Source organism: Rana temporaria, chromosome 8, assembly GCF_905171775.1.
Source record: "Rana temporaria chromosome 8, aRanTem1.1, whole genome shotgun sequence".
Taxonomy (NCBI): Eukaryota; Metazoa; Chordata; class Amphibia; order Anura; family Ranidae; genus Rana; species Rana temporaria.
Window position 1 is genome coordinate 176,345,293 of NC_053496.1, and position 22,414 is coordinate 176,367,706.

The window sequence follows — 22,414 nt, forward strand, 5'->3', positions numbered from 1 at the left end:
TGCGAAGTGTGGCTATCTGTGAAAAATGGGCATGGCTTATACTAAATATTGGGTGTGGCTTAAAGGGGCATGTTTCAAAAGGGTGTGGTTCGAGTCTGAGAAGAAAGAAAGAAAGAAAGAAAGAAAGAAAGAAAGAAAGAAAGATCCTACACTACAATAGAAATATGTGTATTCCAGAAAGTCTAACAATCAGCAGATAAAGATAGTCCAAACACCTGGTGTTAGCGCTTTTATTTAAATTTTAATTTATAACAAGGGCAGGGCCCGCACGGCCCGATACATTACATGTAATAACTGAATGCAAGCGCTTTTAATCATCACGGCACCATGGTTGTTATGGTGTCAGGATGATTGCAGCGCATTATTTCTATTATTACATTGTAATATAAAATGAAATCATTTAATTCCCCATAATGCAGAATCAGTGGGAGCCCTGAGAGTGTCACTTGCCACATCGCCTGCCACCAGAAATCCTTTAGGTGTCCCCGGCAGAGTCCTTCCTTATATCAGGTTCCCCCAGCAGAGTCCTTTCTTACATCAGATGCCCCCAGCAGAGTCCCTCCTTACATCAGGTGACCCAGTAGAGTCCCTCCTTACATCAGGTGCCCCCAGCAGAGCCCCTCCCTACATCAGGTGCCCCCAGCAGAGCCCCTCCTTACATCCGGTACCCCCAGCAGAGTCCTTCCTTACACCAGGTGTCCCCAGCAGAGTCCTTCTTTACATCAGGTGCCTTAAGCAGAGTCCCTCCTTGCATCAGGTGCCCCCAGCAGCGTTCAGAAGGAACTGCACATGGGAGGCACACCATAACCGCAGTTCTCTTCGGATCTCATTAATGGTTGATGTACTAAGGCTTATGTGACCTTCCGTAAGAAGAGGTTCCTTCTTTTGTGGTAAGAGTACACCTTAACCTGTGTGTCGTGGCTTTCTTAAAGTGGAGGATTCCCCTTTCAAGTTCACTTTTCTTAACACTTTATGATGATTTTATTCCGTTTGTTCCACAGCCACTTGACTTACATTGCTTATAGCCTCTTGTGCTTTTGGACTTCATAGAAATTCTTTTTTTTTTCACCCTTATGCACATTTTGAACCTTTTATGTTTTGTATTTTTTAGCGCAACTCACCTTCTTTTGTCACATGAATAAGAATGCTGACCCAGATGAATCTCTGGTGGTCAAGGCCTCATTTCCTGTCCTCTGAACATGAATAGGGATGCTTACCCATGTGATTTCTCTGGTGATCATCATCTAGGCTCTCTTTCTTATGCCGCGTACACACGACCGTTATTCATGTCATTCAACGTGATTTTTCGTAATTCCTATCAAGCCTGCCTTGCATAGACGTTCGTGAAAAAAAATGCTCGAGCAAAGCGCGGTGACGTACACCAAGTACAACGGGACTATAAAGGGGAAGTTCCATTCAAACGGCGCCACCCTTTGGGTTGCTTTTGCTGATCCTCGCATTAGTAAAAGTTTGGTGAGAGACGATTCGCGCTTTTCAGTCTTTGTGCCTTTCAGTCCGTTACAACGTGATGAATGTGCTATCTCCATTACAAATGCTAGTTTTACCAGAACGAGCGCTCCCGTCTCATAACTTGCTTCTGAGCATGCGCGTTTTTTCCCCATCGTAAAAAGCGTACACACAACCGTTTTTCACAACAGGAAAAACAACGTCATGAAAAACAGTCGTGTGTACGCGGCATTAGAAAAAGATTTGACGCACGCTAAACATTTATAGTGATGTTCTCTGGTGTTTCACATGATTTCCTTTCAGAGTTAAAGATTTTCTGTGCTCGAAACATTAATAGGGATGCTTAGCCATTAGGGGTTCATAATTTAATCAATGCATCGTGATTTGGGTGCCCCCGATGTGGCATCGATGCATGCGACCCGAAAAATCGATGACGGGTGACGTCATCCCGACTTGCCCCGCCCCTCCCGGGAGAGCGCCGAGCGTGGCTATCAAAATAACTGTTTTGTAATAAATGCCTCTCACGTTTTTTCCTGATGTCAGCCCTGCCCGCCTCTCTTCGGATCTAATAGCTACAGTCGGTGAAGAAGAGACCGCCGCTCCAGGCAAATGCAATAAGCAATCAATGTCCTCCTCAAAGACCGTGGGTGCTGGCAAAAAAGCTGATGCGTTTCACACAATCAGTGCTTAGTCATAGCTATGACTAAGCACTGATTGTGCGAAACGCGTCAGCTTTTTTACCCCACTGCTTGCTGTGCTGTGTTTTGTAGTGCTTTTTATCCTTTTTACACCAATAAAGGCTACCTTTTTAGGTTTATTTTGGTGTGCGGCTGTCCATAAATTATTTTCATTGATTTTTAGCTACAGTCGGTGGGCGGGGCTGAGAACTCCCACTGACGTCAAGAGAGAGCAGAGAAGTGATACGAGGAAGGCGGACTGGGCCGGGCAGTCACATGAGCGCATATACCGAGTATACACAGATTAAGAAATGAGGTATGAAGCTGCATATATTTTAAAATGCACATACAGCAGTGGGCACTTAAAGGATTATAACTTTGCATTTATTACCACACAGGTATTTTAACAGCAGCATGTAGAGTACAAATGTGTACTTACACATGCTCTGTGTTGACATTTCCCTGGCTTCCCATTTGCACATTCCACTGTGTTAACTCGTAGGCCCAGATTCACGAAGCAGATACGACGGTGTATCTCAGATACACCATCGTATCTCGGATTTTTTCTGGTCCTATCTATGCGCCTGATTCATAGAATCAGATACGCATAGATAGGGCTGAGATCCGACAGTGTCACACTGTGTTACACTGTCGGATCTTTTTTTTGAATTAAAAATGGCGCCGGGGGCGTTCCCGCTGATTTACACTGAATAATATGTAAATCAGCGAGATACGCGAAATTCACGACCGTACGCGGACCCAACGCGGTGTTCTTACGTCGTTTCCGTAGCGCGGTACCCGTCGTATACTTACCCCTGCTAAAAGCAGGGGTAAGTATTGTTAAGTATGGCCGTCGTTCCCGCGTCGATTTTGAAATTTCCTACGTCGTTTGCGTACGCCGATTCACGAACACGCGCGTCGCAAGTCTAGATCACGTCGCAACCACTGACGTCCTATTGACGTCAGTGGGAGCAATGCACGCCGGGAAATTCCCCGGACGACGCATGCGTATTTAAATCGGCGCGGGAGCGCGCCTGATTTAAATATGACACTCCCCTAGCCGCGGAATTTGAATTCCGCTGGGGGATTTAGGATCCGCCGTCGCAAGTTTGGAGGTAAGTGGTTTGTGAATTAGCCACTTGCCTCCTAAACTTGCGGGAGCGGATCTTAATTCACGTAGAACGAGCGGATCTATAGATCCGCTGAGCTACGTGAATCTGGCCCGTAATGTGCTTGAAGGTGCAAATAGGGGAGCCCAGAGAAATGTCAGCACAGTGACAGTAGTGCAGGGAACTTCACAGGGCTGTTTGTCAGTTGTGGATTCTAATCAATCCTGACCTCCCAGCAGCCGTGTGCGTGAACTCCTGTACCCTGTAGCGCACCGGATTAGTGTACACTTCAAAGCGGAGTTCCACCCGTTTTTTAGTTTATTAAAAGTCAGCAGCTACAAAAAAAGTGTAGCTGCTGACTTTTAATAAACCGACACTTACCTGTCCCACGGTCCATCGATGTGGCTGTATCCTTGGCGCCGTCAAATCTACCGTGGGCGGTGGTACCCGGTCGTGACAGCTTACGGTTTCACGGCCGGACGCGCAGTGCACGAGCCGCACTGCGCTCTGCCATTGGCCAGCCGATCTTCTGGGACCGGTGTTGTGTCCCAGAAGATCGCTGGCAGGGAGTGGCCGCCTAGGAGCGAGAAGAGGAGTCACCTAGGTGGCCGGGACAGAAAGTCCCACTTAAAAGAGGACACACACTCCCCCCGTCCCAAAAAAAACGACATGCAAAATGGGGCATGTCAGGGCGCGAGGAGTGCTTAAAGCGGAAGTTCCACTTTTGGGTGGAACTCCACTTTAAGGGAGTGAGGTTATTTTTAATTCAAAGCAGAGTTCCAGTAAAAAAATGTGTTTATTAAAAGTCAGCAGCTACAAAAAAAAGTGTATCTTCTGAATTTTAATAAAAAGACACTCACCTGTTCCACGGTCCAGCAACGCGGCCGCCCAAACCATTCATTCTCTCCACCCGCCTGTCCACAGCGTTGGCAATACTACTGTGGGCATCCAGCGGTGACAGCTTGAAGCTTCACAGCCGGGAGCGCATGTCTTACTGTGCTCTCCTGCATAGCCGGGCAATCTTCTGGCCCAAGCGGAAGTGGGAGCTCGTTAGTAATCGTGATGCATCGTGGAATCGAATCGAATCAAATCATTGACCAGACAATGGCAATCGAATAAAATCGAATCGTGGGACCAGTGAAGATGCGCACCCCTATTAGCCATATTACTTAAAATAAAAAGACAGGGAAGCGCACAATCTAATGCATAAAAACACTTTAATACATATAAACAAAGTCACAAAAAAAGTTTGCATTCACATCTGGCATTAAGAAGAGAGACCTTGTACCCAGCCGTATGGCCACATGGGGAAGTATACCGACAGCCTGGAGAAATGAGGAGGACTTACTCCCGTACTTAGAGCATAGCGTGACTTCTCTGGTGTTTCACAAGTTGTCCTTTCCGAGTGAAAGATTTCCCGCACTCTGAACATGAAAAGGGACGCTCACCCGTGTGAATTATGTGGTGTCCAATAAGGTCTTCTTTACACATGTAAGATTTCCCGCACTTGTTTAACAAGATGATCTTGTTGTAATTTTTTCCGCACTATGAACTTGAATAAGGATGCTTACCCATGTGACTTCTCTGGTGTCTAACAAGAGCTACTTTTTTAGTGAAAGATTTCCCGCACTCTGAACATGAATAAGGACACTTACCAGGGTGAATTATCTGGTGTCCAATAAGGTCTTCTTTACACATGTAAGATTTCCCACACTCTGAACATGAATAGAGACAGTCACTAGTGTGACTACTCTGGTGTTTAACAAGATGATCTTTCTTGTTGTAATATTTTCCACACTATGAAAATGAATAAGGATGCTTACCCGTGTGACTTCTTTGGTGTCTCACAAGGTTTCCTTTCAGAGTGAAAGATTTCCCGCACTCTGAACATGAATAAGAACACTTACCAGGGTGAATTATCTGGTGTCTAATAAGGTCTTCTTTACAAATGTAACAATTCCCGCACTCTGAACATGATTAGCGGCGGTCACTTTTGTGACTTCTCTGATGTCTAACAAGATAATCTTTCTTGTTGAAAGATTTTCCACACTCTGAACATGAATAAGAGCGCTCACCTTTGTGAATTTTCTGATGTCTAACAAGAGCTACTTTTTTAGTGAAAGATTTCCCACACTCTGAACATGAATAAGGACGCTCACCTGTGTGAATTCTCTTGTGTTCAACAAGGACTTTCGGACGAGTAAAAGATTTCCCACACTCTGAACATGAATAAGGACGCTCACCAGTGTGACCTGTCTGGTGTTCAACAAGGGTTCCTTTTTGAGTGAAAGATTTCCCGCACACTGAACATGAATAAGGGCGCTCACCTGTGTGAATTCTCTGGTGTCTAACAAGGACTTCCTGACGATTGAAAGATTTCCCGCACCCTGAACATGAATAAGGACGCTCACCCGTGTGAATTCTCTGGTGCCGAATACGTTTTTCTTTCTGAGTGAAACATTTCCCGCACTCTGAACATGAATAAGGGCGCTCACCTGTGTGAATTCTCTGGTGTCTAACAAGGACTTCCTGACGATTGAAAGATTTCCCGCACTCTAAACATGAATAGGGACGCTCACCTGTGTGACTTATCTGGTGCATAACAAGGGCCCTTTTATGAGTGAAAGATTTCCCACACTCTAAACATGAATAAGGGCGATCACCCGTGTGAACTCTCTGGTGATAAATAAGATTTCCTTTCCGAGTGAAAGATTTTCCGCACTCTGAACATGAGAATAGATTGTCACCTCGGTGAACTCCTTCATGGGGTGAGGAAGATTCCTCGGGATTAGAAGGATCTGTTGATCTATCTGCAGTGTGAGATCTTACATGGATATTTACAATCATAGTATGTGATTGATGAGAAGATTCCCCCTGATCAGAGGGATCCATTGATGTCTCCAGACAGGAAGGTCTGTGATGTATATTTTGTGTATTTGGATTTCCTCCTGGAGGATCCTGTGTGATGACATTATCTTCTGACTTACAATCAGCAGATAATAGAAGATGTCTATCCGAGGAATTCCTCACATCACATCCATCTGCTGGAAAGCAATAAAAAAAAAGTTAAATAATAAAAGAATTATGTATTATATGTTGGTCTAACAGTCAACAGTTTCACGGAGCTCAGGCATGGGATTGGATACAACTTTAACACCAAAATATGAAAATAAACCAAATAAAATATACAAATCACACAAAACTATAGAGCACCGAGTATTAATAATTTGTGCATCGATGACATGTATCTGGATACATAACATTATATTGAGGAATGGAGATGGACCTTTCATATGGTGTACAGTATCTCCTCCTCATTTGTTGGGAACATGACGTTATATTGAGGAATGGAGATGGACCTTTCATATGGCGTACAGTATCTCCTCCTCATTTGTTGGGAACATGACGTTAGACATGGAGAAGGCCAAATGAAAGGCCCATCTCTGTTCCTCAATCTGTTTGTCCACCTGCAAGGTGATTAATGTGGCCAGTCTCTGGGTGGAGACCAAACCTGATTTAAGCCAGCCAAGCCTGCAATCTCAGTATCTCCTCCTCATTTGTTGGGAACATGACGGTATATTGAGGAATGGAGATGGACCTTTCATATGGTGTACAGTATCTCCTCCTCATTTGTTGGGAACATGATGTTAAATCAAGAAACAGAGATGAACTCTTTATATGGAGTACAGTATTTTCATCATACTTGTTAGGTACAAAATGTTCCTGTTCTTAAAAATTGTCCCCAAAGCTTAGCAGGTCAGTGTGAAACAGAGGTATAGACACTAAGTAAAGCGCTGCCCTTGATTTTGCCTAGTATCCAACCTCCTAGATTCAGGGCATATACTCATGTGCTTAAGCCCAGCGTTGTCTGAGGATTTCTTGTTGTATCAAAAAGAAATGAGGGGAATGGATGTGGGTACAATTTATATTGACTTACAGTTGCCCCTGAACCAGGATCTGCTGTGACATTACCCCACCCAGATATGGCACCTGGTCCATTCCCAGCAGGAATGGTCCCTTACTGCTAATAGAAAAGGGAGCCACGCCTGCCCAAGACGGTCCACCAAGGGGGTAATTCTCTACCTGGTATTGAGAATCCCCAGGCACTGAAAAGGGAGTGGTATCCAGGCCTTCTCCTACCCGTAAAGAGGAAGGGACTGAGGTGGGGCAAAGATGGATATCAGTTCCACCCTGAGGAGAGTGAGGCAGAACTAAATAATAAAAAAGAGGGGTGGCAGTAAAAAGGTAAAATGTTTTTGTTGGTCCTTATACACAGTTTCAAATCTTTACTGTATGGACAAACAATTGAAGGATCGCTGCCCCAGTCTGGGGATCTTTGTAAATAAACAGAGGGGATTAAGACTAATAATGTATCCCTTGTTGTATGTAGGACCAGGGCCGTGCTATACTGTGAGTATGTGAGATCAGATGATGTGAAGATCTGAGAATTATCTAACATTTTTTGTTAAACTACAATCATTATACTCAGAAGTAAAATGAGACTGTGACCCGATTCTTCCACAGTGCCTATACTTACTTGTGTCGATACGTGGAGAATTTCCATCCTGTTCACTCTTCATAATTATCTTAACCTCCTCCATGGACGGCTGATCACCCCCCACATACGACTCTTCTTCTTCCTCTTTAACCTCAACTTTTATGTTAATCTGTTCTTCATCCTAGGGAAGAAGATAAACACGTTTACTTGCCTTCCTCTGTTCCCCCCAGCAGATGGTGATCCCCTACACTTCAGCAATGGACTGTCCCTTATGCCGCGTACACACGACCCTTTTTCATGACGAGAAAAAATAAAAAAAATTTTAATTGGTGTGTCGTGTGTAGGCTCCAGAGCATTTTTTCTTGACGAGACAAATGGGCATTAAAAGTTTAGAACCTGCTCTATTTTTTATCGTCGTTTTTCACGTCATCATTTTTCTTGTCGTGAAAATTGATCGTGTGTACACTTTAACGACGGGAAAAAAACACGCATTCTCAGAAGCAAGTTATGAGATGGGAAATTAAAATAATCAGCCTAAAGGTTGGCGTCATTCGAATGGAACTTCCCCTTTATAGTGCCGTCGTATGTGTTGTACGTCACCGCGCTTTGCTTGAGCATTTTTTATCACAATCGTGTGTATGCAAGGCAGGCTTAAGAGGAATCACGACGAGAAAAACATATTATTTTCCCATCCAGATGTCATCCAGAATGTGACCCCCATTGGGGCAACACAAGGAGGAAGAGGACCCAGGATCTCATGTGACTGGATCCGGGACCCACAGGGAAATAGGACTTATATTGATATAAAAAAAAATAAGCAAGCAATAAAAATGGGGGATGACGATAAAGGAGCTATAAATAGAGATGTGGAGGGACAACAAAGTCTGAAATTCAGATGTAAAAGTAAATAAAACAAGAGACTACATAGAAGGTTCTCTCATAGCTTAGAATACATTGTTGGATCTACATGCTCAGTCCCACCTACCTGATGATGGTGAGGGATGGTGTGACCTTCCTGTGTGGAATCCCCGGAATACAGAGGATGGGGACATCTCTCTGGTGGGTTCCCATTACTGGATCCATCTGTAGGAAACACACACACTGACTGAATACATTGTTTCTATGTGTTTATCAGATGATGGGGGATCTAGGTGGAGCCTCCGTACTGCTCTCTCCTTTACAATAAAGTCTCCTCTTACCCGGTGATGTGAGGGGCGGCTGATTCTCCATCATGACGTCCTTGTAGAGATCTTTCTGCACTTCTAAGTATTTGTTCTCCTTGGAGATATTCCCTGTGACATCCTGACACCTTATAGGAACCTGACACACACAATGATACAGTCACCATCCAGACACATCCCTTGTCTGTTACTGGATAATGTCCCAGAATTCCCGGCACCGCTCACCTCTCCTGTCAGCAGATCAGTGATCTTGTTGGTGATTTCTTGAATCTTCTGCATGTTGATTCTCTCAAGAATTGAGGAGTGAGGTGGAGGTACAGCAATGGAGTTCTGGCTTCCACCCCATCGTTCTGACATCGCTGGATACATCCCATGTATAAGACCTTCAATACACGTTATCTTCACTGCAGCATATTTCTATTAAAGGGGAAGAGCAGAATACAAGGAGTCAGGTCATGTGATCTCCCAGAATCCTCCTCACCTCTACGTTTAGGTCTATGTTTTATTAATAGAGATAAGAGCGATACCTCCCAGAATCCTCCTCACCTCTCCAGTCACAAGGTAGATGATCTCCAGGGTTAGGTCTAATATCCTCTCAGTCATGTGACTCGGTTCCTCCTCCATCCTCATTGATGTGATCATGTGATCCATACAAGACTCTGATCTCTGTAGACAAATATAGTGGCCTTGTTGGTCATTGGACAAGTAAAGATTCATTGTAAACCCTCCATCCAAAGGTGAGGGAGGTATACAACCGTGTTTGTGTTGTGTCAATAAATAACAATAATATTCATCATAAAAAACCATGTGTTGATTATATACACTCACCAGCCACTTTATTCGGTACACCTTGCTAGTACGGGGTTTGGCCCCCTTTTGCCTTCAGAACTGCCTTGTGGGAGGTCTTTGTGGGATTAATTCAACAAGGTGTTGGAAACGTTCCTCAGAGATTTTTGTCCATAGTGACCTGATAGCATCACACAGTTGCTCCAGATTTGTCGGTTGCACATCCATGATACCAATCTCCTGTTCCACTACATCCCAAAGGTGCTCTATTGGATTGAGATCTGGTGACTGTGGAGGCCATTGGAGGACAGTGACCTCATTGTCATGTTTAAGAAACGATTGGGGAGCTTTGTGACATGGTGCATTATCCTGCTGGAAGGAGCCATCAGAAGATGGGTACACTGTAGTCAGGAAAGGAATGGACACGATCAGCAACAATACTCAGATAAGCCGTGGTGATGTAATGGTGTGGGGATATAGCACCAATTGAGCATTGTTTAAATGTTACGGCTTTCCTGAGTATTGTTGCTGATCATGTCCATCCCTTTATGTTGCAGCTAAAATTTAGGCTTGTCAGACCAGGCAACGTTTATCCAATCTTCTATTGTCCAATTTTGGTGAGCCTGTGTGAATTGTAGCCTCAGTTTCCTGTTCTTAGCTGACAGGAGTGGCGCTTGGTGTGGTCTTCTACTCCTGTAGCTCATCTGCTTCATGGTTCCATGTGATGTGCGTTCAGAGATGGTATTCTGCATACCTTGTATGTAACAAGTGTTTATTTGAGTTACTGTTGCTTTTCTATCATCTGCCCATTCTCCTCTGACACCAACAAGGCATTTTCCTCCACACAACTGCCGCTTACAGGATGTTTTCTCTTTTTGGACCATTCTCTGTATACCCGAGAGATGGTTTTGTGTGACAATCCCAGTAGATCAGTAGTTTTTGAAATACTGAGAGAAGCCCGTCTGCCACCAACAACCATGCTACATTCAAAGTCACTAAAATCCTCTTCCTTCCCCATTCTGATGTTCGGTGAACTTCAGCAAGTCGTCTTCACCATGTGTAGATACCTAAATGCACGGAGTTGCTGCCATGTGATTGGCTGATAAGCACATGGTGTTACCAAGCAATTGAACAGGTGTACCTAATAAAGTGGCCTGTGAGTGTATATAGGAGTAGAAAGGCAGACATAATGGGGGTTATTTTATAAAGTAATATCTTATTACCTCCTCTGCTTCCAGCTCCAACGTCTTCTCTTTAATCCCTCACAATACACTTCTCTCACCAGGAACTTCCTGTTCGGACCCCTAGATCACTTCCTGTTCATTAGTTACCTTACTTCCTGCCTCTCTATCACTTCCTGTCTGCACCTGACATCACTTCCTCCCCTACAATCAGGCTTTTTCTGTCTCTACATTCCACCATGAATTGTCCTTTTGTTCCACTCGATAAAATTGGTAAAGATCTCCACCCTGACAGTAAAGTTATTAAAGGGGAGAGTCTCATCTATTTCCAATATTTGATTATTATAAGATAACACCGCAATAAAAAAATAAAAAAAAGGAATCACCAGATCCGATAACTATCCTACAAAATTGAAGATAAAAGCAGAAAAATGTAGTATGTTAATTGCTTACCTGCTGTGTTTTTCCTTTCCATCATTTCCCCCCCTTCCTTTTATTGTGTGTTTATGTGTCTCTATGACTCTTATTTGTTCCTCTGTAATTATGGAGTATTCTGTGAGCATAGTTGCCAACATTGTGAAAAAATGTATAGGGACACTTTTTTGTCTGTAGGCGGAGTCCTAAAATAATTAGGGATGGGGCATTTGTTGTGACTATCGGGGGAAGAAAAATGCGGTGTGTGAAGTGTGGCTATCGGCGAAAAATGGGTATGGCTTATACTAAATATTGGGTGTGGCTTAAAGGGGCATGTCTCAAAAGGGGAGAAAGAGAGAGGAGAGAGAGAGAGAGAGGGAAAAAAAAAAGGGATGGAGGGACAGCAGGCCCAGATCCTACACCACAATAGAAATATGTGTATTCCAGAAAGTTTAACAATCAGCAGATAAAGATACTCCAAACACCTGGTGTCAGCGCTTTAATCATCACGGCACCATGGTTGTTATGGTGTCAGGATGATTGAAGCGCATTTGATGATTGATTGATGCTTGCTGCATCTCTCGGAAAGACCAATCAACAAATACAAGGCCTCCCTAACAATTCAGCTCTTGAATGCGGCTAATGGTTCAATGAGCTCAGGGACATGGAGGACCTCACATTACCTTGAACAACTGGGAAGAGACCTTTCGTGACACCTGGAGGCCCTGGAAACATTTCATATACTGTATACTGACGCTTACCTCCAGGAGGTTACACAACCTGGTTGACCTACTGCAGTTAGTTTACATTCTCCTAGCGATAGGCCCTATCTCTCTTTCTGTCTACTTTACGACTTTTCTGTGCATGGGACGTATGGTTCCTTCTCTCGGTTTCTTTTCGGACCCCTCTCCATTTCTTTGGTCTTCACATTCTCCTTTCACCCCATCCCCCTCGGTCTACCCCCCTACCTCTTGTAGTTGGCTCAGTCTTGGGGTATTACACCATACAGTTTCTGAATTTCCATATGTATATTGACATGGTTTTCTTCTCCTCTCCTGGGTCCATTGACCGCCAGGATGTCAAGCTTCCCGACATGTATGTAGTTGCAACATTTGAAGCCTTTGAATCTGTATACGAGGTCAGTATTGCCATCACGGCTTTGTAAGTTGACTACCCTTGAGTTCGCAATGTTACGTATCACCATTTGTATCTTATTTTTTCACACCTTTGGGCATTTTGACCCAACAGTGAGACTTCCTTTGATATTTGAATATGCTTTCTATCTACATGTTTATAAATTTGCAACTTACTGGAAAATAAAGGAATTACAAAAAAAACAATGATTCCTGCACTTTGAACATGAATAGGGATGCTCACTCATGTGATTTCTCTGGTGAACATCTTTCTTAGGGAAAGATTTCCCACACTCTGAACATGAATGGGGACGTTCACCTTACAGTGACCACGTATCTCGCATTGGCCAGGACAGTCCGAGGTCCTGGCCACCTTGACCCAGCCACCTGAATTTGCAGGGTGTTTGCCCTGCATTGCACTGCACCCAATCAGGGCACATTAAAAGCTGGTTGTTAAAGAGTGGGACCAGGAAGCTGGCCACCGCATCCATAACAACCGATGAGTCATCAGCTCTTAATGGGCTTCCCTGCTGACAGCTGAATAATAAATAAAAAAAGTTGCTGGTAAAAGAAAAAAAATCCATTCGGGTCTGGTATGGATTTTAAGGGGAACCTTTTCTATAAAAAAATGGTGTGGGGCCCCCAGAATCCACACTAGACCCTTATGCAAGCATGCAGCCTAACAGGCCAGGAAAGGGGGAGACAAGCGAGTGCCCCCCACCCTCCTATGAACCATACCAGGCCACATTCCCTAAACATGGGGGGGTGGGTACTTTGGGGCTGCCCCCTCCACTCCAAAGCACCTTTTCTCCATGTTGATGGGGAAGAGGGCCTCATCCCCACATCCCTTAAATTCCTTTATTTACATCCAGGGTGTGGGTGCCCCAAAGCAACCACACCCCCAATGTTGAGGGCTTGTGGCCTGGCATGGTTCGGGGGGGGGGGGCACTCGTTCGTCCTATATGACATAAAGAAAAGACAGGAATGTACACAATCTAATGCATGTAAAACTTTATTGAGATATAAACACATTTATAGAAAAATTGCATTCACATGTGGCAATAAGAGGATATACATTGTACCCAGCCTTATGAACACAGGGGGAAGGACACCGACAAGCTGGAGAAATAAGGAGGACTCACTCCCGGACTCTGGTGTTTCAGAATTTGTCCTTTCCGAGTGAAAGATTTCCCGCACTCTGAACATGAATAGGGACGCTCACCCGTGTGACTTCTCTGGTGTTTAACAAAGTCTCCTTTATAAGTGAAAGATTTCCCACACTCTGTACATAAATAAGAAAGCTCACCCGTGTGAATTCTTTAGTGTTTATCCACTTAAGGACCGCCTCCCGCACATTTACGTCGGCAGAATGGCACGGCTGGGCACATGCACGTACAGGTCCGTCCTGTGCTAGTACCCAGCCGTGGGGCGCGCGCCCCGGTCTGAAGGTCCTTGACCGGGACCGCGGGACCTGATCGCCGCTGGAGTCCCGCGATCGGTCCCCGGAGCTGAAGAACGGGGAGAGCTGTGTGTAAACACAGCTTCCCCGTTCTTCAGTGTGGCGCTGTCATCGATCGTGTGTTACCTTATATAGGGAATCACAATCAATGACTTCACACCTACAGCCACAACCCCCTACAGTTGTAAACACACATGAGGTCACACATAACCCCTTCAGCGACCCCTTGTGGTTAACTCCCAAACTGCAACTGTCATTTTCACAGTAAACAATGCATTTTAAATGCATTTTTTGCTGTGAAAATTACATTGGTCCCAAAAATGTGTCAAAATTGTCCGAAGTGTCCGCCATAATGTCGCAGTCACGAAAAAAATCACTGATCGCCGCCATTAGTAGTAAAAAAAAAAAATTAATAAAAATGCAATAAAACTATCCCCTATTTTGTAAACGCTATAAATTTTGCGCAAACCAACCGATAAACGCTTATTGCGATTTTTTTACCAAAAATAGGTAGAAGAATACGTATCGGCCTAAACTGAGGAAAAAAATGTTTTTTTATATATTTTTTGGGGATATTTATCAAAGCAAAAAGTAAAAAATATTGTATTTTTTTCAAAATTGTCGCTCTATTTTTGTTTATAGCGCAAACAATAAAAACCGCAGAGGTGATCAAATACCACCAAAAGAAAGCTCTATTTGTTGAGAAAAAAAGGACGCCAATTTTGTTTGGGAGCCACGTCGCATGACCGCGCAATTGTCTGTTAAAGCGACGCAGTGCCGAATCGCAAAACCTGGCCGGGTCCTTTAGCTGCCTAAAGGTCCGGATCTTAAGTGGTTAACAAGGTTTCCTTTACAAATGAAAGAATTCCCACACTCTGAACATGAATAGGGACACTCACCTGTGTGAATTATCCGGTGTCTAATAAGGTCTTCTTTACAAACGAAAGATTTCCCGCACTCTGAACATGAATAAGGACGCTAACCTGTGTGAATTCTCTGGTGTCTAACAAGACCGCCTATCTGAGTAAAAGATTTTCCGCACTCTGAACATGAATAAGGTCGCTCACCCGTATGAATTCTCTGGTGTTTAACGAGGACTTCCTGACGAGTGAAAGATTTCCCGCACGCTAAACATGAAAAAGGGCGCTCACCCGTGTGAATTCTCTGGTGTCTAACAAGAACTACTTTTTGAGCAAAAGATTTCCCACACTCTACACATAAATAAGGACGCTCACCCGTGTGACTTATCTGGTGGTCAACAAGGTTTCCTTTTAGAGTAAAAGATTTCCCGCACTCTGAACATGAATAAGGACGCTCACCCGTGTGAATTCTCTGGTGTGTAGTAAGTGCTCCTTTCCCAGTGAAAGATTTCCCACACTCTGAACATGAATATGGACGTTCTCTCGTGTGAATTCTCTGGTGCCGAATAAGGTTTCCCTTCTGAGTGAAAGATTTCCCACACTCTGAACATGAGAAGAGATGGTCACCTCGGTGATCTCCTTCATGGGGTGAGAAAGATTCCTCGGGATTAGAAGGATCTGTTGATCTATCTGCAGTGTGAGATCTTACATGGATATTTACAATCATAGTATGTGATTGATGAGAAGATTCCCCCTGATCAGAGGGATCCATTGATGTCTCCGGACAGGAAGGTCTGTAATGTATATTTTGTGTATTTGGATTTCCTCCTGGAGGATCCTGTGTGATGACATTATCTTCTGACTCAGCAGATAATAGAAGATGTCTCTCCGAGGAATTCCTCACATCACATCCATCTGTTGGAAAGAAAAATGTAAAAAATAATAATAACTACTGCAGTAGGGAACAGACACAAAAGATACACTCAGCATCTTTCCAAATAACTGTTCTGCCTTATTATGACGCAATTGAGGGGTTTTATACACATGATTACATAGGTATCACATTAATATTACAATTGTACATTTATGATAACAAGGGGCGTAACATAAGCAGAATAATTCTAATCAGGACTCGAAAGAATGCAAACATGTACCGAAAACATTATTAGTGCCGTGTGCAATACATACAGAACTTACAAATTTCCTTTACACTCACAAATGACTGGAGTTTTAGCTTAACCTTCGTACAAATAAATAAGTGGAATCATGATGTTATACTGAGAAATGGATATGGACCTTTCATATGGTGTACAGTATCTCCTCCTCATTTGTTGGGAACATGACGTTATATTGAGGAAAGGAGATGGACCTTTCCTATGGCCTTCTCCATGTCTGTCTGTCCACCTGCAAGGTGATTAATGTGGCCAGTCTCTGGGTGGAGACCAAACCGGATTTAAGCCAGCCAAGCCTGCAATCTCAGTATCTCCTCCTCATTTGTTGGGAACATGACATTATTTTGAGGAATGGAGATGGATCTTTCATATGGTGTACAGTATCTCCTCCTCATTTTTTGGGAACATGACGTTAAATAAAGAAATAGAGATGAACTCTTTATATGGAGTACAGTATTTTCATCATACTTGTTACGTTAAAAATGTTCCCGTTTTTATAAATCGTTCCCAAAGCTTAGCAGGTCAGTGTGTAACAGAGGTATAGACACTAAGTAAAGCGCTGCCCTTGATTTTGCCTACTGTCCAACCTCCTAGATGCAAGGCATATACTCAGAGGTAAGACTGCCTTTTTTAAACAAACAGAGGAGAATAAGACTAATAATGTATCCCTTGTTGTATGTAGGACCAGGGCCGTGCTATACTGTGAGTATGTGAGATCAGATGATGTAAAGATCTGAGAATTATCTAACCATTTTTGTTAAACTACAATCCTTAATCCTTATACTCAGAAGTAAAATGAGATTGTGACCTCTTTCTTCTACAGTGCCTATACTTACTTGTGTTGATAACGTGAGAAATGTCATCCTGTTCCCTCTTCATAATCATCCCAACCTCCTCCGCGGACGGCTGATCACCCCCCACATACGACTCTTCTTCTTCCTCTTTAACCTCAACTTTTATATTAATCTGTTCTTCACCCTAGGGAAGAAGAGAAGCACCTTTACTTGCCTTCCTCCGCTCCCCCCAGCAGATGGTGATCCCCTACACTTCAGCAATGGACTGTCCCTTAGCGTCATCACATCCAGTGCAGAGTTATGGGCTGGGTATTGGGTTAGTACATCTTCTTTACTCTGTCCCCTTGACCATTACAATAGGACAATAATACCCCACTGGTGTTGCTAAAGATACACTCTATTTTATACCATGCTAAGGGGTGGGGCTAGTTTTTATGGGCTGTGGGAGGCTGTGCAGCAATACCAAATATATTAAAGGGGTTGTAAAGGTACAATTGTTTTTTTCCTAAATAACAGAATGGCCCGTGACACCCCTTTTGGGCATAGGGTGACTGAAAATATTAATTATAAATTACATGAGATGGGACATTACTGATAATTCATGTTTTGCAGGATATCTTGGAATATTACAAGTTGTTAAAGTCTGACTCCAAATGGAGTGTTTTCATTCAATGGGGGGGACACATGTTTTTGAGGTGTTAATTGCGTCTGCTCCTAGACATTCCATTGTGTGATGCGAATACCGTTTGTGTCCATTGTACTAATGAAGTCTGAAAGGTCAGATGTCTCCTTTCAGGGGTAGGGAATTAGCATGTCAATTATATTTAGTAAAGCAATGTGTTTTGTGTAACAGGTGAGGGGAACTTGTCGCAGAGCCAGACCGTCTGGGTAATGAGTAGTAATTAACTCACCTGAATGTCATTATCTAAAAGAATGTGTATTGAAGCCCCATTGTGTGATGTGTGGGTGGAGAGTTTCTTTGTTCCTTTGATTACTGTAACATGCCTGTAACTGCATAAAAAGCTGAGAGTGTACCATTAAAGGTTCATTCATTTGACTCAGAATACAGAGCGTATGTCTCGTCTTTCTGAGGGAATTCTTATGGATCGTGTCTGCTGGCTTGTCGGATAAGCTGTCGTGGGTTGATGGAATGGAATATCGTAAACGGTGGTGACCGTTACAGCTTCCTTTACCTCAGTGCAGTCCTCCTTCACTTGCCTCATCCTTCCATTTTGCTTTTAAATGTTCTTATTTCTTCTGAGAAATCCTCACTTCCTGTTCTTCTGTCTGTAACTCCACACAGTAATGCAAGGCTTTCTCCTTGGTGTGGAGTGTCGTGCTCGCCCCCTCCCTTGGACTACAGGAGAGTCAGGACGCCCACTAACACACAGCTCCTTTCTCTATCTGCAACGTAGAGAGCATCCTGACTCTCCTGTAATCCAAAGGGAGGGGGCGAGCACGACACTCCACACCAGGGAGAAAGCCTTGCATTACTGTGTGGAGTTACAGACAAAAGAACAGGAAGTGAGGATTTCTCAGAAGAAATAAGGTAATTTAAAAGCAAAATGGAAGGATGAGGTAAGTGAAGGAGGACTGCACTAAGGTAAAGGAAAAATGTTACAACCCCTTTAAGGCAAGAACAAATGTTTTTATGTTTATTTGTTTTTTGAGTAAAGTGTATTTTTCTTTAAAATTTCTTATCTACAGAACACGCCATAAGCTCCTGAAGAAGCGTCCTTTCAATATGCGCAACATGTTGAACTGAGCTGTTCATGATACATCGCCTTCCATAAACTATACAAATATATATTGTGAGGGGTTAGCTCGGTAGCGGGGTGTGTGACCCCTTGGATGGGTTCACCACACACTGAATTTATACAGACTGGCAGTCGAAGACGGTTGAAAACAACGTTTCTGGTTTATTTTTCCATCTTGCTGGAAAACAATTGCAAGCATCCAAACAGCATAAACAAAATCAAACATAAAATAAATCCTAGCCACTCTGGGCGTCTACCTTCCACACAGGAACCTATGAAGTCTAACACAGCCTACTGCTGGGTAGACAGTGCTGGTCATACAGCACAAACAATAGTCTTTTGATTTTGTTCACACAGAAAAATCAATCCTCTTCTCACCTTCACAGAAGACCTTCTGGCACTGCTCTCCTACTCACACAGCCTTAGGAGTGACGCAGCAATTAGTGGTAACCCTCTGGACTTCTTATAGAGGGCTTAATTGCCTCACTCTGAACAGCTGGAGTCTTTCAACGCCCTTAGACCTTGTCTGGCTATTTTTGCAGCTGACGCCCAATAATGATTAGTGTATTGTCTAAGCAAGGCAGAAATGTATGTCCCGTTTGTGACAACACCCACAGATTTACCTGACTTCCTGTCACAATATATACACCAGTAGGAAGTGACCTTGGTGTCCTCCTCTTCAATATATTGTACCTCTCTGGTTTATAGGTGGTGTGTTATTAATTTCTGTGTTCTTTGGCCCTTCTAGGAACGGCCATATTGTTATGTATGTTTTTTATTATTTCTTTGTTTCTCTTCTAATACATTTACATATTTTTTTTATCTGTAATACGCCTCTAAAGTCCATCATCTGCCAACCTATTTCTAAGTAATCTGAAAGTAAATATTAAAACAAGAGACTACATAGAATGTCCTCTCATAGCTTAGAATACAACGGCCCGGATTCAGATACATTGGTGTATCTTTTGGCGGGCGTAACGTATCTCAGATACGTTACGCCACCGGAAAATAGGGCGCAAGTTCCGTATTCAGAAAGAACTTGCGCCCTAAGTTACGGCGGCGTAACATCTGTGGTCCGGCGTAAGCCTGCCTAATTCAAATGGGGATGATGTGGGCGTGTTTTATTTAAATGAATGGTGACCCCGCGTACTTAACGTTTTTTACGAACGGCGCATGCGCCGTTCGTGAAAGAATCCCAGTGCGCATGCTCGAAATTACGCCGCAAATCGTCATTGCTTTAGACGTGAACGCACCTTACGTACAGCCCTATTCGCGAACAACTTACGCAAACGACGTCAAATTTTCAAAACTCGACGCGGGAACGACGTCCATACTTAACATAGGATACACAAAAACAAGGGGGAAATGCAGCGCTAATCTGTGATAAATATATAATTCATGTGATTAATTGTGAAGAAAATTCATGAAAAATAATAAATTAAAAGTTCATTCTGGGGTGCAAATTGAGTCCAGAAAATATAAACAAAATTCCAAAAAAACGTGAAAGAAAAAGAAAACAGTAAGTGATCCAGCTTAATTTTCTCAGAAAGGCTGTTTGGGAAATTGATGTAATAACTCCAAGTTGATGATAGTAAAGTATAGAGAGATATACCTCCTCTGCTGCGGATTCCAACAATGTCTCCTCGGTACTTTCTCCCTACCGAGGAGACATTGTTGGAATCCGCAGCAGAGGAGGTATATCCTGGACCTCCTGCTGAGCCCCACTCTGATCATCCAGGCGGACCGGTTGCGGGAAGACCATACTTCCCACACGCTCCATGAGACTGATGCAAAACAGTCTTTCATTCTGGTAAGCAGGCAATTTTTCCGCACGGGTGTATTGCAGAGATTTACTTTACTATCATCAACTTGGGAGTTATTACATCAATTTCCCAAACAGCCTTTCTGAGAAAATTAAGCTGGATCACTTACTGTTTTCTTTTTCTTTCACGTTTTTTTGGAATTTTGTTTATATTTTCTGGACTCAATTTGCACCCCAGAATGAACTTTTAATTTATTATTTTTCATGAATTTTCTTCACAATTAATCACATGAATTATATATTTATCACAGATTAGCGCTGCATTTCCCCCTTGTTTTTGTATATTTTGTTGGATTGTTGTACACAATTTTTAGTGCTAGCAGCTCATCATTTAGGTTATTTATATTTCAATCATTAATTTAATTCAGCGCAGCGCCAGCCTTTTGGCTTTTTCCTAATTTAACATAGGATACCCCTCATATAGCAGGGGTAACTTTACGTCGGAAAAAGCCGAACGTAAACGACGTAAAAAAATGCGCCGGGCGGACGTACGTTTCTGAACCGGCATATCTACCTAATTAGCATATTCCTTGCGTAAATATACGGAAGCGCCACCTAGCGGCCAGTGTAAATATGCAGCCTAAGATACGACGGTGTAAGACACTTACGCCGGTCGGATCTTAGGGAAATCTATGCGTAACTGATTCTATGAATCAGTCGCATAGATACGACAACACAACTCAGAGTTACGACGGCGTATTCGGAGATACGCCGTCGTATCTCCTTTCTGAATCCGTGCCACTGTTTCTATGTGTTTATCAGATGATGGGGGATCTAGGTGGAGCCTCCGTACTGCTCTCTCCTTTACAATTAAGTCTCTTCTTTCCCGATGATGTCAGGGGCGGCTTATTCTCCATCATGACGTCCTTGTAGAGATCCTTGTCTCCTTCTAAGTATTTGTTCTCCTTGGAGATATTCCCTGTGACATCCTGACACCTTATAGGAACCTGACACACACAATGATACAGTCACCATCAGGGCTGTGGAGTCGGAGTCGAGGAGTCGGGGGAAATTTTGGGTACCTGGAGTCGGAGTCGGCAAACAATGCACCGACTCCGACTCCTACTAAATTTAGATTGGAATTAAAAAAAAAAAAAAGCAAGTTTAAATGTCCCAATTCACAAAAAGTTATAATTAATGACTTCTCTACTGTAAGAATAAAGACCAATGCATGCAGTGCCTCACGTAACCGCAAAACGAACAAGTTAAGTGACCGTGAAGAAGCATGCTTTTCATGTGCTTCACTATATGGCACGCAACACACAATTAGGAGCTGCAATACTTATACTTTCCATAGTGTTGTGTTCTGCTTTTACAGGGAACGCATGTTAGAGAACCAGTAAGTGTCCAAATAAAAAAATTCCAACAGGAGTTTTATAAAGCACTAAAAGAAGTTGAAAAGTATGATCGCTCATCAAAACTTACTGTTGAAGAAGCCATCCTTGTTTATCCAGAGATCGTTAGTGATCAGAATAGTTACTGCAACACCACCCACCCAAGTCAGTGTCGAAAGATTATTTTCAGCCCTAAAAATAATAAAGTCGGACTTAAGAGCCTCTATGAAAGAGGATCTGGCAGAGGCAATTCTCATCCTTAGAACTCTACATTGAATTGATTTGCATTTGCTAAGCCTAGAACTACATTTCAAGATTAATATAAACCATTTCTAGGTTTTGCAGATTTTGTTTTTGGTTCATTATAGATAAGCTTTGTTTTTGTTCTAAAACAACCAAATAATGTGGTTTGTATTTTTGAACTGGTAAAGATCCTGTTCCTGATGTTTATGCCTGCTGCTACTATCCAGTCACTTGATTGTTTTCATTGTGTTTGTCTTTTGCTTAAACTGTGCAATACAGTAGACTGTTGGCTTCCCAGCCAGTAGTCCTGTGGTAGGTTGCGTTTCTTTCCCTCAAGGAATGTATAAAATACATTTCGCATATTAATACATCGGAGTCGGGGAGTCGGAGTCGGGGAGTCGGAGTCGGAAGTACATAAAACTGAGGAGTCGGAGTCGGAACATTTATCTACCGACTCCACAGCCCTGGTCACCATCCAGACACATCCCTTGTCTGTTACTGGATAATGGCCCAGAATTCCCAGCACC

At 43.1% G+C, this 22,414-nt stretch overlaps 1 protein-coding gene and 1 pseudogene across 2 annotated transcripts; both read right to left on the bottom strand.

Annotated features, from left to right (window-relative positions):
- Positions 1-4,451: 4,451 nt before the first annotated feature.
- On the bottom strand, positions 4,452-8,772 carry LOC120909527 (gastrula zinc finger protein XlCGF64.1-like). 2 transcript variants are annotated; one of them, XM_040321304.1, is made up of 3 exons: positions 8,737-8,772; positions 7,791-7,932; positions 4,452-6,294 (listed from the first exon to the last, which is right to left on the bottom strand). In XM_040321304.1, the coding sequence occupies exons 2-3, from the start codon at positions 7,852-7,854 to the stop codon at positions 5,231-5,233; spliced, it is 1,128 nt and encodes a 375-aa protein (XP_040177238.1). In that variant the 5' UTR covers positions 7,855-7,932; positions 8,737-8,772; the 3' UTR covers positions 4,452-5,230. The 2 variants fall into 2 exon arrangements, with proteins under 2 accessions (XP_040177238.1, XP_040177237.1); XM_040321303.1 differs by having other exon boundaries at positions 4,452-6,297.
- Positions 8,773-14,672: 5,900 nt separating this feature from the next.
- The window catches only part of LOC120910520, a 70,152-nt pseudogene continuing 62,410 nt past the window's right edge, over positions 14,673-22,414 (bottom strand).

What these genes read in the sequence shown, in the direction of transcription:
- LOC120909527 (XM_040321303.1), bottom strand. Translation starts at nt 7,854, where the DNA reads ATGGAGGAGGTTAAGATAATTATGAAGAGTGAACAGGATGGAAATTCT. An exon ending in TTCTCCACGTATCGACACAA is followed by an intron (nt 6,298 to 7,790) that starts GTAAGTATAGGC and finishes ATTGCTTTCCAG; the next exon opens with CAGATGGATGTGATGTGAGG.